Source organism: Pseudophryne corroboree, chromosome 4 (genome assembly GCF_028390025.1).
Source record: "Pseudophryne corroboree isolate aPseCor3 chromosome 4, aPseCor3.hap2, whole genome shotgun sequence".
In the NCBI taxonomy this organism is placed as follows: Eukaryota; Metazoa; Chordata; class Amphibia; order Anura; family Myobatrachidae; genus Pseudophryne; species Pseudophryne corroboree.
In genome coordinates this window covers 374,103,547-374,117,195 of record NC_086447.1, presented here as the reverse complement: position 1 = coordinate 374,117,195, position 13,649 = coordinate 374,103,547, and the positions used below count along the sequence as shown (strand labels likewise).

At 46.2% G+C, this 13,649-nt stretch overlaps 1 protein-coding gene across 2 annotated transcripts in view; it reads right to left on the bottom strand.

The window, feature by feature from the left end:
- Nucleotides 1-13,649, bottom strand: part of ECE2 (endothelin converting enzyme 2) — a 373,266-nt gene that overhangs the window by 39,232 nt on the left and 320,385 nt on the right. For both annotated transcript variants that reach the window (XM_063916625.1, XM_063916624.1), the window contains exons 7-10: nt 12,403-12,468; nt 12,024-12,212; nt 11,787-11,929; nt 10,243-10,357 (exon numbers count right to left, since the gene is read on the bottom strand). In XM_063916625.1, the coding sequence (XP_063772695.1) occupies nt 10,243-10,357; nt 11,787-11,929; nt 12,024-12,212; nt 12,403-12,468 (513 nt within the window). The remainder of the gene's footprint in view (nt 1-10,242; nt 10,358-11,786; nt 11,930-12,023; nt 12,213-12,402; nt 12,469-13,649) is intronic.

The following is a 13,649-nucleotide window of genomic DNA, read 5'->3' as shown; positions in this document are numbered from 1 at the left end:
GGTAACGGAGCAGCAGTTACGCGCTACACACGGTGGCCTCTGGAAATCGGCAGCGTTGCTCTGTCCCCGGCTAGCCGGAGCCGCCGGAAGTGAAACGGAGGGGAGCGGTGCCCGGCGGCTGCTTGTGGAGGAGGACCTGACCAGGGCTCGGAGATTGCGCCCGTGACTGGCGCTCGGCGCCGCTGGTGAATCTACAGGGGCAGACTGATCCAGAAGGGTCCCCCAACACGGTACATAAAAATATACCCCATATACCCTCCATCAGCCCCTGCTGTGCACTGAGGACATACTGACAGTGGTGGACTGCCCGCTGGGGGTCTCCGTAGCGCTGAGGGACCATCCCCGCCGCAGCGAACTCGCGGCCTGCTATACCTCCGGGGACCGGGACCTCAAGTCTGGGGGTGCTCCGACGTCGAGCTCCGGGACCCACCTGCGGCCGCAGCGGACTCCGGCGGGCCTCCCGCGAGCTCCCCACACATCTCATACCCTGTGGAGACCTCCCCCCGGGACCTCGGACGCAGGCGATCCCTCCCCTGGGCCTGAAGTGACAGACGGAAAACGTGTCTCGTCCCGCTGTGCGCGCCGAAAGCTCCCGGCCGGGCGCACATGTGACGCGCTGCCCCGCTGGACCCTCGACCTTCTGACGGCTGGCACATCGACATTGAACCTCCCCGTGCCCGGGACCACACCGCGGACTACTGTGTCCAGACCGCAGAACGACCTGAGCGCCCTGGCAGGCTGAGGCCTAGTCCCCCCCACTGGAACCGGGGACTCAATTTCTGAGACAGCCGGCAAGTCCTTCCTGCAGCCTCGGGCATAGGCGCTATACGGCCCGGAGATCATCGAGGAACGGGAATCACCGCTGGCCGGGTCTCAAACTCTCCCTGTGTAACTCCTCCGTGATGTCCATGTGAAACACCTCTCTCTCTCTGCAAGGCATTGGGCTCTACCCCACCCCCCTCACAGTTCTCTCTATACATCTATACATTTCCGCTCTGAAATATAGTTGTCATGTCTAACAGAAACCGTAAGGCTCCTCCTGGAGACGCATCGTCATTCTTTGGCCCTAAAAGGGGCAAAAATGTGAATCAACACCCGGCTTCGCCTGGGACTCTGCAGGATACGGGGTCCTCCCCGTCCAGATCTGACTCGGCTCTCACTGTTGATTCTGACCCCTATGATTCCTTGGTACAGAGGATTGCGACAACATTCAGAGTTGAACTCCGGCCATTCAGGAACTTAAAACGGAGATATCCTCCCTGGGATCTCGTACTGACGCTTTAGAGCGTAAGACTGATGATATCTGCAATTATCAAGATGTGGTTACTCAGGAAGTCTCGGAACTGCGGTCGGAAGTTGACCTCATGCGCGAACAAGTCGAGGACCTGGAGAATCGCTCGCGCAGATACAATTTGCGAATACGCAACGTACCAGAGTCGATAGATACACCTGCGCTGCCGGAGTTTCTCCTGGGCCTCTTTCAACAACTACTCCCGGACCTCTCAGAAGATCAATTTCTGCTGGATAGAGCACATAGAGCTCTCCGTGCAAAACCACCCCCGGACCAACCCCCGAGAGATATTGTCCTTCGCATGCACTTCTTTCACATCAAGACAAAAGTGCTCAACTCCTGCCGAGGCACTCCTGCTATCCCATATCAGGGATCAAACCTCCTCATTTTCCAAGACCTGGCCCCCTCCACACTCAAAAAGCGAAGGGAAATGTTGCCCGTCACTAAGGCCCTACGCAACCGCCAGATCCTATATAGATGGGGATTTCCGTTTGCTCTACAGTTCACCTTCAACGGTCGAAATCATTCGGTGAAGAACCCTGACGATGGCTTGTCGGTCCTGCGGCGACTGGGGCTCTTCTCGACTTCTCCTCCTGCACCATCCTCAGATTCCCCCGAGAACCCGAAGTCGAGACCGGCCCCACGTGCTGAATGGTCGACCGCCCGCTGAACACGCTACTCGACCTCAAGACTCTCAGGTTTTTGTTATATGGACTTTCAGAATATCTTTTTCTAACTTAATTTATAGGGATGTTGTTTGTTTTCTTGTTTATACTGCATTTGTGCCTAGTGCCCATTCTTCCTGCGCAGCGGCGTGGGGCTCCCCTTATGCACCCTCACATCCTGCCTCCCCGGCTCACTACCTCACTGACTTTGTGATACTACCATACAAAAACCCCGGGGTCGCCCCATGCCGCTGCTCGGTGATGCTTTGATTGTCTTAATTGGTGATAATTATCTATCTCTATTCACTGCTACACGTTTATATACTTTCTTGTTCGTATGTTATACTGTGATAATTTACCTGACACATTAGGGTATAGTTTGTCCCTTTGCTAGGTTCATTCCGTCACTGGAATGGACCCTCCCTAGTTGGAGTACATCCAGGCCCTATCTACAAATTACTGGGGTATCCCCCCCCCTTTTTTGCCTTGCAGACCACCCTCCCCCCATGCCCACGTTAATGATTCACGTTTTACTTTTACTCTGGTTGTTGGACAGTTGGTATGCTTCTGTTCTCCTCCCGGCCTCACCCCCACAACACCAAGTCCCCCTCCTGTATGGATGGGGCCCTATAGTGGTGTTGTACGTCGTGTCCTTAGGACTGCTACCCTTTTCGGATACTCGGTTGGCCGCACGGCCTCCATTCCCCTTGTTTTTTGCCCCTAATTTCTCCCATCCCATTTACACCCCCCCTACGCAGCTTTGCACTACACGCTGGGCGGTCAGACCCCCCTCGAGCAGAGGTTCGCTCTGGAACCCCCCATGACTCTTAACATTGTATCACTGAATGTCAACGGGCTCAACTCCTCCCAAAAGCGTACTATGGCCATCCAATTCTTTAAAAAACAGAAGGCTGACATAATTCTTTTACAAGAAACGCACTTTAAAACTGAACATCCCTCCTTGGCCTCGAGAGCCTACCCTCAGGCCTTCTACTCCACAACCCCCCAAAAGCGTAAAGGTACTGCTATCCTGCTTCATGCCTCACTTCATTACACTATTGAGAACTCTTTCTCGGATCCCAAGGGTCGCTTCAATATTGTTGTCCTACAACTTGGGGACTCCTTTTTAACTATAGCCTCGATTTACTCCCCGAATATGGAGCAGGGCGCCTTCCACAACGATTTCCGTTCCCACCTTGATACACTATCGAAGGGATGGGTGATAATTGGTGGAGACTTTAATGCTGTGCCAAATCTAGTGTGGGACCGTACCCAATCTCGTAACCCTAGCCCATCGACAGTTAGGGAATCCAGACGATTAGCTGACTACATAACGTCCTCGGGATATTACGACGCTTGGAGGATACTGTACCCGTGTGAACGTACGTACACTCATTACTCTATTCCCCATGATCTTCACTCTAGACTTGATCTTTTTCTAGTAGACTCTTCCACTGTACAAGGCCTGATTAAGGCCTCAGTCTCCCCTGTAGTGTGGTCAGACCACTTAGCGGTCTCCTTGACTGTTAATTCCTCCCCTACACCCCCCACAACTTTCCGTTGGAGATTGAACTCTGCTCTCCTTCTGAAAAAAGATTATATTGTCCAGACTACTGAAACCCTGAAGGAATTCTTCTCCCTGAATACCACGGACGAGATGTCTCCCGCAATAGTTTGGGAAGCACATAAAGCTACCATCCGGGGGCACTTTATTTCTCTAGCTAAAGCCCAAAAGTTGAAGGATCTCCGGGCGGTTGCGGATCTTGAGAACCAAATCAAAGAGCTAACGATCCGACACCAACAGACGCCCAGACGTTCTATATATAGTAAACTCCTGGCTCTCAAAGGCCAATTATACCAAATATTGTCGGCCAAAGCCGCTAAAACCATGCGATGGTTACAACATAGGTTTTACTCTAAGGGTGACAAAGCTGACTCCCTCTTAGCCTCCCGCTTACGCGCTCGCAAACAGAGGAATAGAATCCTCTCGCTGAAAGACCAACGTCACAAGCTGACTTATGACCCGCAGCAAATAGCCCACTGTTTCAAGGAATATTACCAATCCCTGTATAACCTACCCACTCTGGGTGACCCCGTTAGTCTGCATGAGCGCATAGACAACTTCCTCTCTTCCTGCCCTCTCCCGATACTCTCTAAACAACAGATGGACTTACTCAATGAAGAGATATCTGCAGAGGAAGTTGATATCACAATCAAATCATTAAGAAATGCCTCAGCTCCGGGTCCGGATGGACTACCGGCTTTATACTATAAGAAATTTAATGGTACTCTGACCCCGGCCCTGACAATATTGTTCAATGCGATACTAGCTGGTACACTCTTCGATAGCTCCACTACCAGAGCGGAGATAGTTGTCATACCTAAACCTGGATGCGACCCCACGGACTGTAGCAGCTATCGCCCAATATCACTGCTAAATTCTGATCTGAAATTATTTGCGAAAATACTTGCTAACCGGCTTGCGGGGATGATCACTTCCCTGGTTCACCCGGACCAGGTCGGTTTTATCCCAGGCAGACAGGCCTTTGACAACATTAGAAGGGCGATCGATACCCTGCACTTTGCTGACTCTTCTGGAGGCCCCTCCCTGGTGATGGGGTTAGACGCTGAAAAAGCGTTCGACCGCATATCATGGATATATATGGATCGCACCCTTCGACGCTTTGGTCTGTCGGGCTGTTTCCTCACGGGCATTGAATCCCTCTACGCTTCCCCGTCAGCTTGTGTCCTAGTGAACGGCCTACTATCCCCCCCATTCTCGATTGCGAACGGCACGAGACAGGGCTGTCTGTCACCCTTAATCTTTTCTTTAATGATGGAACCTCTGGCGTCGGGGATCCGCAGCTGCCCGGATATCTCGGGGATCACTGTGGGCTCTTCTCAGTTCAAGATCTCCCTATATGCGGATGATATTTTGCTCACTCTCTCGAACCCGCATATCTCCCTCCCAAACCTTTTCAAAATCATACAGGAGTTTGGTGTTATTTCCAATTTCAAAGTCAACGCATCTAAGACAGAGGTATTAGACTTTCACCTACAAACCCCGTTGAAAGCCTCCCTATGTAACAATTTCAAATTTGACTGGAAAAAATCCCGCCTGAAATACCTGGGCGTATATCTCACCAGACATTATTCCCAACTATATGCAGCTAACTACCCTGGGTTGATTCATAGTGTCACTGGCGATCTCCAGAGATGGTCTGGTCAGTTCATTTCTTGGTCTGGCCAAGCCAACGCTCTGAAAATGAATATCCTACCTCGCCTCCTGTATCTCTTTCAGGCACTCCCGGTGCGGATCCCCTCACAAGTGTTCTTAGACTTACAGAAGAAATTCTCACACTTTTTATGGTCAGGCAAAAGGCCTCGGATTAGATTCAAGACGCTCTATAACAGGGCCAGGGAGGGTGGACTTGGAGTACCCAATATTAAATTGTACTATTATGCGGCCCATATATCACAGGCCGTTCTCTGGCCCTCGCACATATCTTCTCGTAGATGGGTTCAATTGGAATCCGAACTCGTTCGTGTGCGCTCCATCTCCACCCTTCTATGGATCCCTCGATCTCATAGACCCCCTGAATATACTAATTTCCCATCTATAACATTCACCATCTCACTATGGGATAGGCTCACTAAGATCTTTGCTCTACTATCCTCCCCTCCCGCTCTTGCTCCCCTTTGGGACAACCCACTGTTCGCCGAAGGACGGACCTCACATGCCTTCCAGCACTGGTCGGCTCACGATCTTCTGTTTATCAACGATATTGCACTGTCACGCTCTTTTCCAGCCTTCCCAGATTTACAGAATCGATATGGACTCCCTCCGCAATGCTTCTTCCAATACCTGCAATTACGTAGCTTTCACATTGCATTTCTCCAATCACACCGCTCTTTGTCCCGATCCCCTCTGGAATCATTATGCTTCCTTCGTTCTCCCTCTAAGGGCCTATTGTCATCGATATATCGCCTCATGCTTACTCATGACCTGCCCACATTGGCACCTCATGAAATAGCTTGGGAAGCGGACTTACAGGATCACATAGAGACAGACACCTGGGAACAGATTAAACAGAACCTAGTTTCCTCTGCGACCTCCATTAGACATAGAGAGAATTCGTTTAAACTATATGTCCGTTGGTACTTGGTTCCGACGCGACTGAGTAGAATATTCCCTTCTGCGTCGGATAGATGTTGGAGGGGCTGCGGATCGGAGGGTACCCTGCTCCATATATTTTGGGATTGTCCCAGGATAGCATCACTCTGGAAGGTCATTCGGAGATTGATTTTGCGAATCACTGGAGTGAACATGCCCTCTTCCCCGTCCTTCTTCCTTTTCCCGAGACCCATCCCCGGAACACCGAAATCTTCTCAAAAACTCATCTGGCACATCGCGACCGCACTGAGATGTAAGATTGCTTTCCACTGGAAATCGCACACAATTCCATCCATTGCGGCTGTGATTGCTGCCGTCTGGGATACTTACCATATGGAGTTCCTCTCTAGTGTGATCGAGAGCAATGCAGTCACCTTTACTGATGTTTGGTCCCCATGGCTGGCGTACTACAAATGCCCTCCCCCGTTGACATACGGTTTTTGATATACTTGCTTATTTGATATCATATGTTTGCATTGCTGTACCCCACTCCCTCTCCCTTCCCTCCCATTTTTCCTTCTGTCTTCCCCTTCCCCCATCCTCCTGTACATTGTCTATTGTACTTTGGTAAAAATTTTCAATAAACAGTACTTAAAAAAAAAATAAAAAAATACTGATCGTACATGCATGGATGTTGTTAGGGTTTGGTTACTATGGTGATGGCACTGACGCTCCGGGGGCTTCAGCAACGGAATTACGTCATTTTAAGGCATCCCTGGATGGGAGCGTGGTCCCACTCCGGCTATCCTGATGCACTGTAGTGTGTTCTATAAAAGGTATGTAATGTTTTATATCTTGTTATTCTGAACTACTGAAACGTTATACAACAGTGTCTTGTGTATTTGTCAAACCTGGAGTGCCGCACCAGAGGGAAGGTATTACATTACTTTGTGAGGTTTTTGTTTATAGTGAGTGCCAGCCCTGGAGTCTAATATATATATATATATATATATATAAGTCGATTGGGTCCGGCACTCAATAAATGATCCAATTACCCCGGTATCCTGATCCAAAAACGGTGTGCACCGCTGGTATACGATTCTAAATGGAACGGCACTCAGAGGCTTTTTTTTATGCAACAAGCGTGTATTAAAAATTCAATAATACATCAATTCAGTATATCGATATACTGAATTGATGTATTATTGAATTTTTAATACACGCTTGTTGCATAAAAAAAAGCCTCTGAGTGGCGTTCCATTTAGAATCGTATATATATATATATATATATATATATACACACTGCTCAAAAAAATAAAGGGAACACTAAATTAACACATCCTAGATCTGAATGAATGAATGAAATATTCTTATTAAATACTTTGTTCTTTACATAGTTGAATGTGCTGACAACAAAATCACACAGAAATTATTAATGGAAATCAAATTTATTAACCCATAGAGGTCTGGATTTGGAGTCACCCTCAAAATTAAAGTGGAAAAACACATAACAGGCTGATCCAACTTTGATGTAATGTCCTTAAAACCAGTCCAAATGAGGCTCAGTAGTGTGTGTGGCCTCCACGTGCCTGTATGACCTCCCTACAACCCACACAAGTGGCTCAGGTAGTGCAGCTCATCCAGGATGGCACATCAATGCGAGCTGTGGCAAGAAGGTTTGCTGTGTCTGTCAGCGTAGTGTCCAGAGCATGGAAGCGCTACCAGGAGACAGGCCAGTACATCAGGAGACGTGGAGGAGGCCGTAGGAGGGCAACAACCCAGCAGCAGGACCGCTACCTCCGCCTTTGTGCAAGGAGGAACAGGAGGAGCACTGCCAGAGCCCTGCAAAATGACCTCCAGCAAGCCACAAATGTGCATGTGTCTACTCAAACGATCAGAAACAGACTCCATGAGGGTGGTATGAGGGCCCGACGTCCACAGGTGGGGGCTGTGCTTACAGCCCAACACCGTGCAGGACGTTTGGCATTTGCCATTCGCCACTGGCGCCCTGTGCTCTTCACAGATGAAAGCAAGTTCTCACTGAGTACATGTGACAGAGTCTGGGGACGCCAAGGAGAACGTTCTGCTGCCTGCAACATCCTCCAGCATGACCAGTTTGGCAGTGGGTCAGTAATGGTGTGGGGTGGCATTTCTTTGGGGGGGCCGCACAGCCCTCCATGTGCTCGCCAGAGGTAGCCTGACTGCCATTAGGTACCGAGATGAGATCCTCAGACCCCTTGTGAGACCATATGCTGGTGCGGTTGGCCCTGGGTTCCTCCTAATGCAAGACAATGCTAGACCTCATGTGGCTGGAGTGTGTCAGCAGTTCCTGCAAGACAAAGGCATTGATGCTATGAACTGGCCCGCCCGTTCCCCAGACCTGAATCCAATTGAGCACATCTGGGACATCATGTCTCGCTCCATCCACCAACGCCACATTGCACCACAGACTGTCCAGGATTTGGCGGATGCTTTAGTCCAGGTCTGGGAGGAGATCCCTCAGGAGACCATCCGCCACCTCATCAGGAGCATGCCCAGGCGTTGTAGGGAGGTCATACAGGCATGTGGAGGCCACACACACTACTGAGCCTCATTTTTACTTGTTTTAAGGACATTACATCAAAGTTGGATCAGCCTGTAGTGTGTTTTTCCACTTTAATTTTGAGGGTGACTCCAAATCCAGACCTCCATGGGTTAATAAATTTGATTTCCACTGATAATTTTTGTGTGATTTTGTTATCAGCACATTCAACTATGTAAAGAACAAAGTATTTAACAAGAATATTTCATTCATTCAGATCTAGGATGTGTTATTTTAGTGTTCCCTTTATTTTTTTGAGCAGTGTATATATATATATATATATATATATATATAAAAACATATATATATATATATATATAAGGTTTGAGTATCCCATATCCAAATATTCCGAAATACGGAATATTCCGAAATACGGACTTTTTTGAGTGAGATAGTGAAACCTTTGTTTTTTGATGGCTCAATGTACACAAACTTTGTTTAATACACAAAGTTATTAATAATATTGTATTAAATGATCTTCAGGCTGTGTGTATAAGGTGTATATGAAACATAAATGAATTGTGTGAATGTAGACACACTTTGTTTAATGCACAAAGTTATAAAAAATATTGGCTAAAATTACCTTCAGGCTGTGTGTATACGGTGTATATGTAACATAAACGTATTCTGTGCTTAGATTTAGGTCCCATCACCATGATATCTCATTATGGTATCTAATTATTCCAAAATACTGAAAAATCCGATATCCAAAATACCTCTGGTCCGAAGCATTTTGGATAAGGGATACTCAACCTGTATATATATATTAGTGTAATTGGCGCCTTGGGGTTGTTATAACACCCCTATTTTTGTGACAGAATGACCTAATGTTAAATAAAATCTTGTTTAGGAAAACAATATGTTCCAATACACAAAATGTATTCAAATTTATAAAAGATCATCTGATACTGTATTGATATAACTGTCCATAAAACATTTCAACCACCACTAACATCCAGTGGTGGTCCACATAAGAGCAGATGTACAAATATATATTTTGCGAACTCCTCCTTCAAGGATTGTTGGAGGTCAGATCACAACAAATTTGAAATGTTTGTTACTCGTATGTAAATATAAGGAACAATGTACTCACTGCATTTAGTGGGGAAAGATATTCTGTGATCTGTTTTAAAGCACTTAGTTTACAGCCATATCCTTTTATATGGTGACAGAAATCGTAGCTAACCAAATAAAAACTATGGGGGTAATTCCAAGTTGATCGCAGCAGGAAATTTTTTAGCAGTTGGGCAAAACCATGTGCACTGCAGGGGAGGCAGATATAACATGTGCAGAGAGAGTTAGATTTGGGTGTGGTGAGTTCAATCTGCAATCTAAATTGCAGTGTAAAAATAAAGCAGCCAGTATTTACCCTGCACAGAAACAAAATAACCCACCCAAATCTAACTCTCTCTGCAAATGTTATATCTGCACCCCCTGCAGTGCACATGGTTTTGCCCAATTGCTAAAAAATGTCCTGCTGCGATCAACTTGGAATTACCCCCTATGTTGTTTCCAAGTGGTAGTTCTATTTTCATAGCAAAGAACATAAAAACGGACAATAAAAATTGACTAGTTGATTTGTGAACAGCACCTTTTTTGCCCCATATAATGACTCGAGCAGTTTATCCTGAGCTTTCTCAAAACGGGAGTCAAGACTTGGAGACATTTTCTGGACCAGGTTCCACACCAAGTAGTTGTTCAGTGTACTGTAAGAGAAACAAACGGTCACATAATCAGACTATACCTGGACGACTCATGACAAGTTAATTTAAGGAACAATTTGAATCCAAGAATGAAGTCAGATCAGGAACTGGATGGAAAGGTATGGTAGCTTTCTGTTCCATAGGTATCTATAAAAGGATCTACAAAGGGCACAATAGTCAGCGGTGCAAGTATGCGGGTACGCTTGGGTACGGAGTACTCTTAAGAATTTGGCAGCGGGTACGCAATACCACCTGCCACACACTTTGCCATTACCACAATTATAATGTGCCACAAAGAAACAAGACCATGGTGCTTGGCAGCATGACGGCTCCTCCCATTTTGTCAGGGTTACTGGGAGTGTGGCAGTGGCTGTATTTTCCTGTTATAATAGAGGCATGACTATATATTGTTATTAAATTGGGGGGCATTAATATATATTTCTATTATACTGGAGGTAGCACTATATATTTCTATTATACTGGAGGCATAACTATATATTTTTAGCCATGCCTCCAGATTCCCAAAAAAAAGGGGCTGTCTTGTGGCCACGCCACTAGTGTCATGTAGCCACTCCCACTAGCAGCATGTGACCACGCCCCCTCACAACACATGACCATGCCTATTTTTCAGCACTCAGTATCACTAATAAAATATTTCTACTTGCACCACTGACAATAGTCCACAATAAACCTCAGGTAACAATGATGTGTATAGCTTTGCATTAATACCTTATTGTCGTGACTACATGCATACGATGCTGCATTTTTTACAATAGTTCCAAGTCATAGCTGTAAACACAGAATTAATAGGTAGCTCCAGCTTAGAGATAGCGCTTCTTTGAAAATAACACAAATCATTTTCTGGGGTTGACAAACTGACAGTGACACCTGTATGGCATGTTGTCTGGTATTTTTCTCTAGGATTATTCATTCTAAGGTCATGTGGGACCTATCATTATCAATAATGGTTGTAGTTAATCTTTTTCTTTGCAAACCAGCTTACAAGCAACATGGAACAACACAAGAGACTCTATAAAGAAGTAATGTTATGGCAAGGCTTCTGAAGCTTTATAGTATATGTAGGAAATGTTTATCCCCGCAAAGGGTAAAGGGGGTACACACCTAGAGATTTGTGCTGAGCGATCTAGCACTGACCGCTCAGCACACCTCTCTCCCCCCGCTCCGCACTGTGAGCTGAGCGAGGGGGGTACGACACGGGGGCCGCTCACTTCACACAGTGCTAAAGGGAGCGACCTGCTGGATTGAGCCTGCATGCAGGCTCAATCTAGCACCAGCGATAGCCATGCACGGGGGCATACAAACGAGAGATCCATGCTTAATTTCTAAGCAATCTAGTCAGATTGCTTAGATTTTAAGTACGGATCTCTCCATGTGTACCCGCCTTTAAGGATCAATATACATGGAATCTCACATGGAGTCTGTGCTGTTCACAAGTTCTGACACTTGCTGTAGATATTCCTTGCCATATACTACTACAGGCTCTGTGTCATTGATCTCCAAAGGTGAAAGAGCAAATGGCAAATAATCCATCCAATCAAATGCAGGTGCCAGAACCTGTAAAAATAATAGTACAAAACAAATATTAGTTTATTGTTTCTCCTATACTGCCTACTTTTGTCTACATGATGATACAGATCTTTGTGCTCACCTGCAGGTCAGCCACAGTCATGCGATTATAGATCTTTTCCTCATCTCGACGCTCATCCTGTGGAACCGTAAGATTGGCCAGCATGGTCTCAAGCTCCAGGATCTGTGCCATCTGCGTCTCCACAGAGCCAGGAGAACCCCCAAGCAGCGTTCCCACATCTACCATGTATTGTTGGTATGCAGCTAACACCTGGGAGCAGAGGTACATACAAGAAAAATAGAAGTACAAAGTAACATGTTGTGAATCCTTTAAAAGTATTAAACATCAACACACTATAGCAAATATTCTTAAAAATAAAGAGATGACCAGCTCAAGCTGTGACTCAACGTGGTAAACATGTTAGCAAGGGACGAGCAGCACATAGAACATGAATACTAACCTTCCCATTAGCTGTCTTATTTAGATAATAATCTCTTGATGGAAGAAAAAGTCCAGACTGGTCCACCTGTAGAGCAAAGCAGAGTTATCATACAAAACTTGTCCTTCCTTCTCATTCTGCATTATCTTTACCAAACTATCCAATCCAACAGGTCCAAACTACTATTTGTAACTAAGGTCTGTGTTTGTAATCTACACAGGTGTGGTACAAAATATTGACATTTAGAATGTTAACATGGGCGTTGTGTTGACATGTGACATGTTGACACGCACAATGTCAACATTTATCTTCTGTTAGAGTCACGATCCTAAACCTGACCCTAACTTCAGATTAGCCCTTAATCTAAACCTGTAATGTCAACATTCTGACTGTCGACATTCAAGGTGTCAACATAATCACTATGTCCACGTCTACATTGTGGATGGCGACATGTTCACTGTCAACAATTTGAAAACATTTTTGACATTCAGATCATGACGACAATCTGATGCTGGGTTTGTTTCTTAATTTAGAATGTTTAGCTCCGCCTTCATGTGCATGTTCCATAATACAGTTTTTCATTCTATGCAATTGATAGTTGTATGTCCTCCATTCTAAAAATACATGCAAACATAGTGATGTCTTCCACTTAATAAAGAAAGCTGCACCTGGTATTCAGTGTTTGTTTTCAAACCATTGTAGCATTTGAACATAGGGCCGAATTCAAGGTTGATTGCAAAACAAAATTTTACTCTAATGGGCTAAACCATGGGGTAATTAAGAGTTGATCACAGCAGCAAATGTGTTAGCAGTTGTGAAAAACCATGGGGGTCATTCCAACCTGATCGCACGCTAGTTTTTTTCGCTGCGCTGCGATCAGGTCATGCGTATGCACCGCAATGCGCAGGCGCGTTGTACGGCTACAAAGCAGATCGTTGCTGGGCGATGGATTGTACAAAGAATCCCGCACAGTCGATCGCATGGAGATTGACAGGAAGAAGGCGTCTGTGGGTGTCAACTGACCGTTTTCTGGGAGTGTTTGCAAAAAGGCAGGCGTGTCCAAGCGTTTGCAGGGCGGGTGTCTGACGTCAATACCAGGACCGGACAGGCTGAAGTGATCGCAAGGGCTGAGTAAGTTCAGAGCTACTCAGAAACTGCACAAAATGTTTTTGCACAGCTCGGCTGCACATGCGATCGCACACTTGCACAGCTAAAATAACCTCCCCTGTGGGCAGCGACTATGCGTTGGCATGGCTGCTAAAAACAGC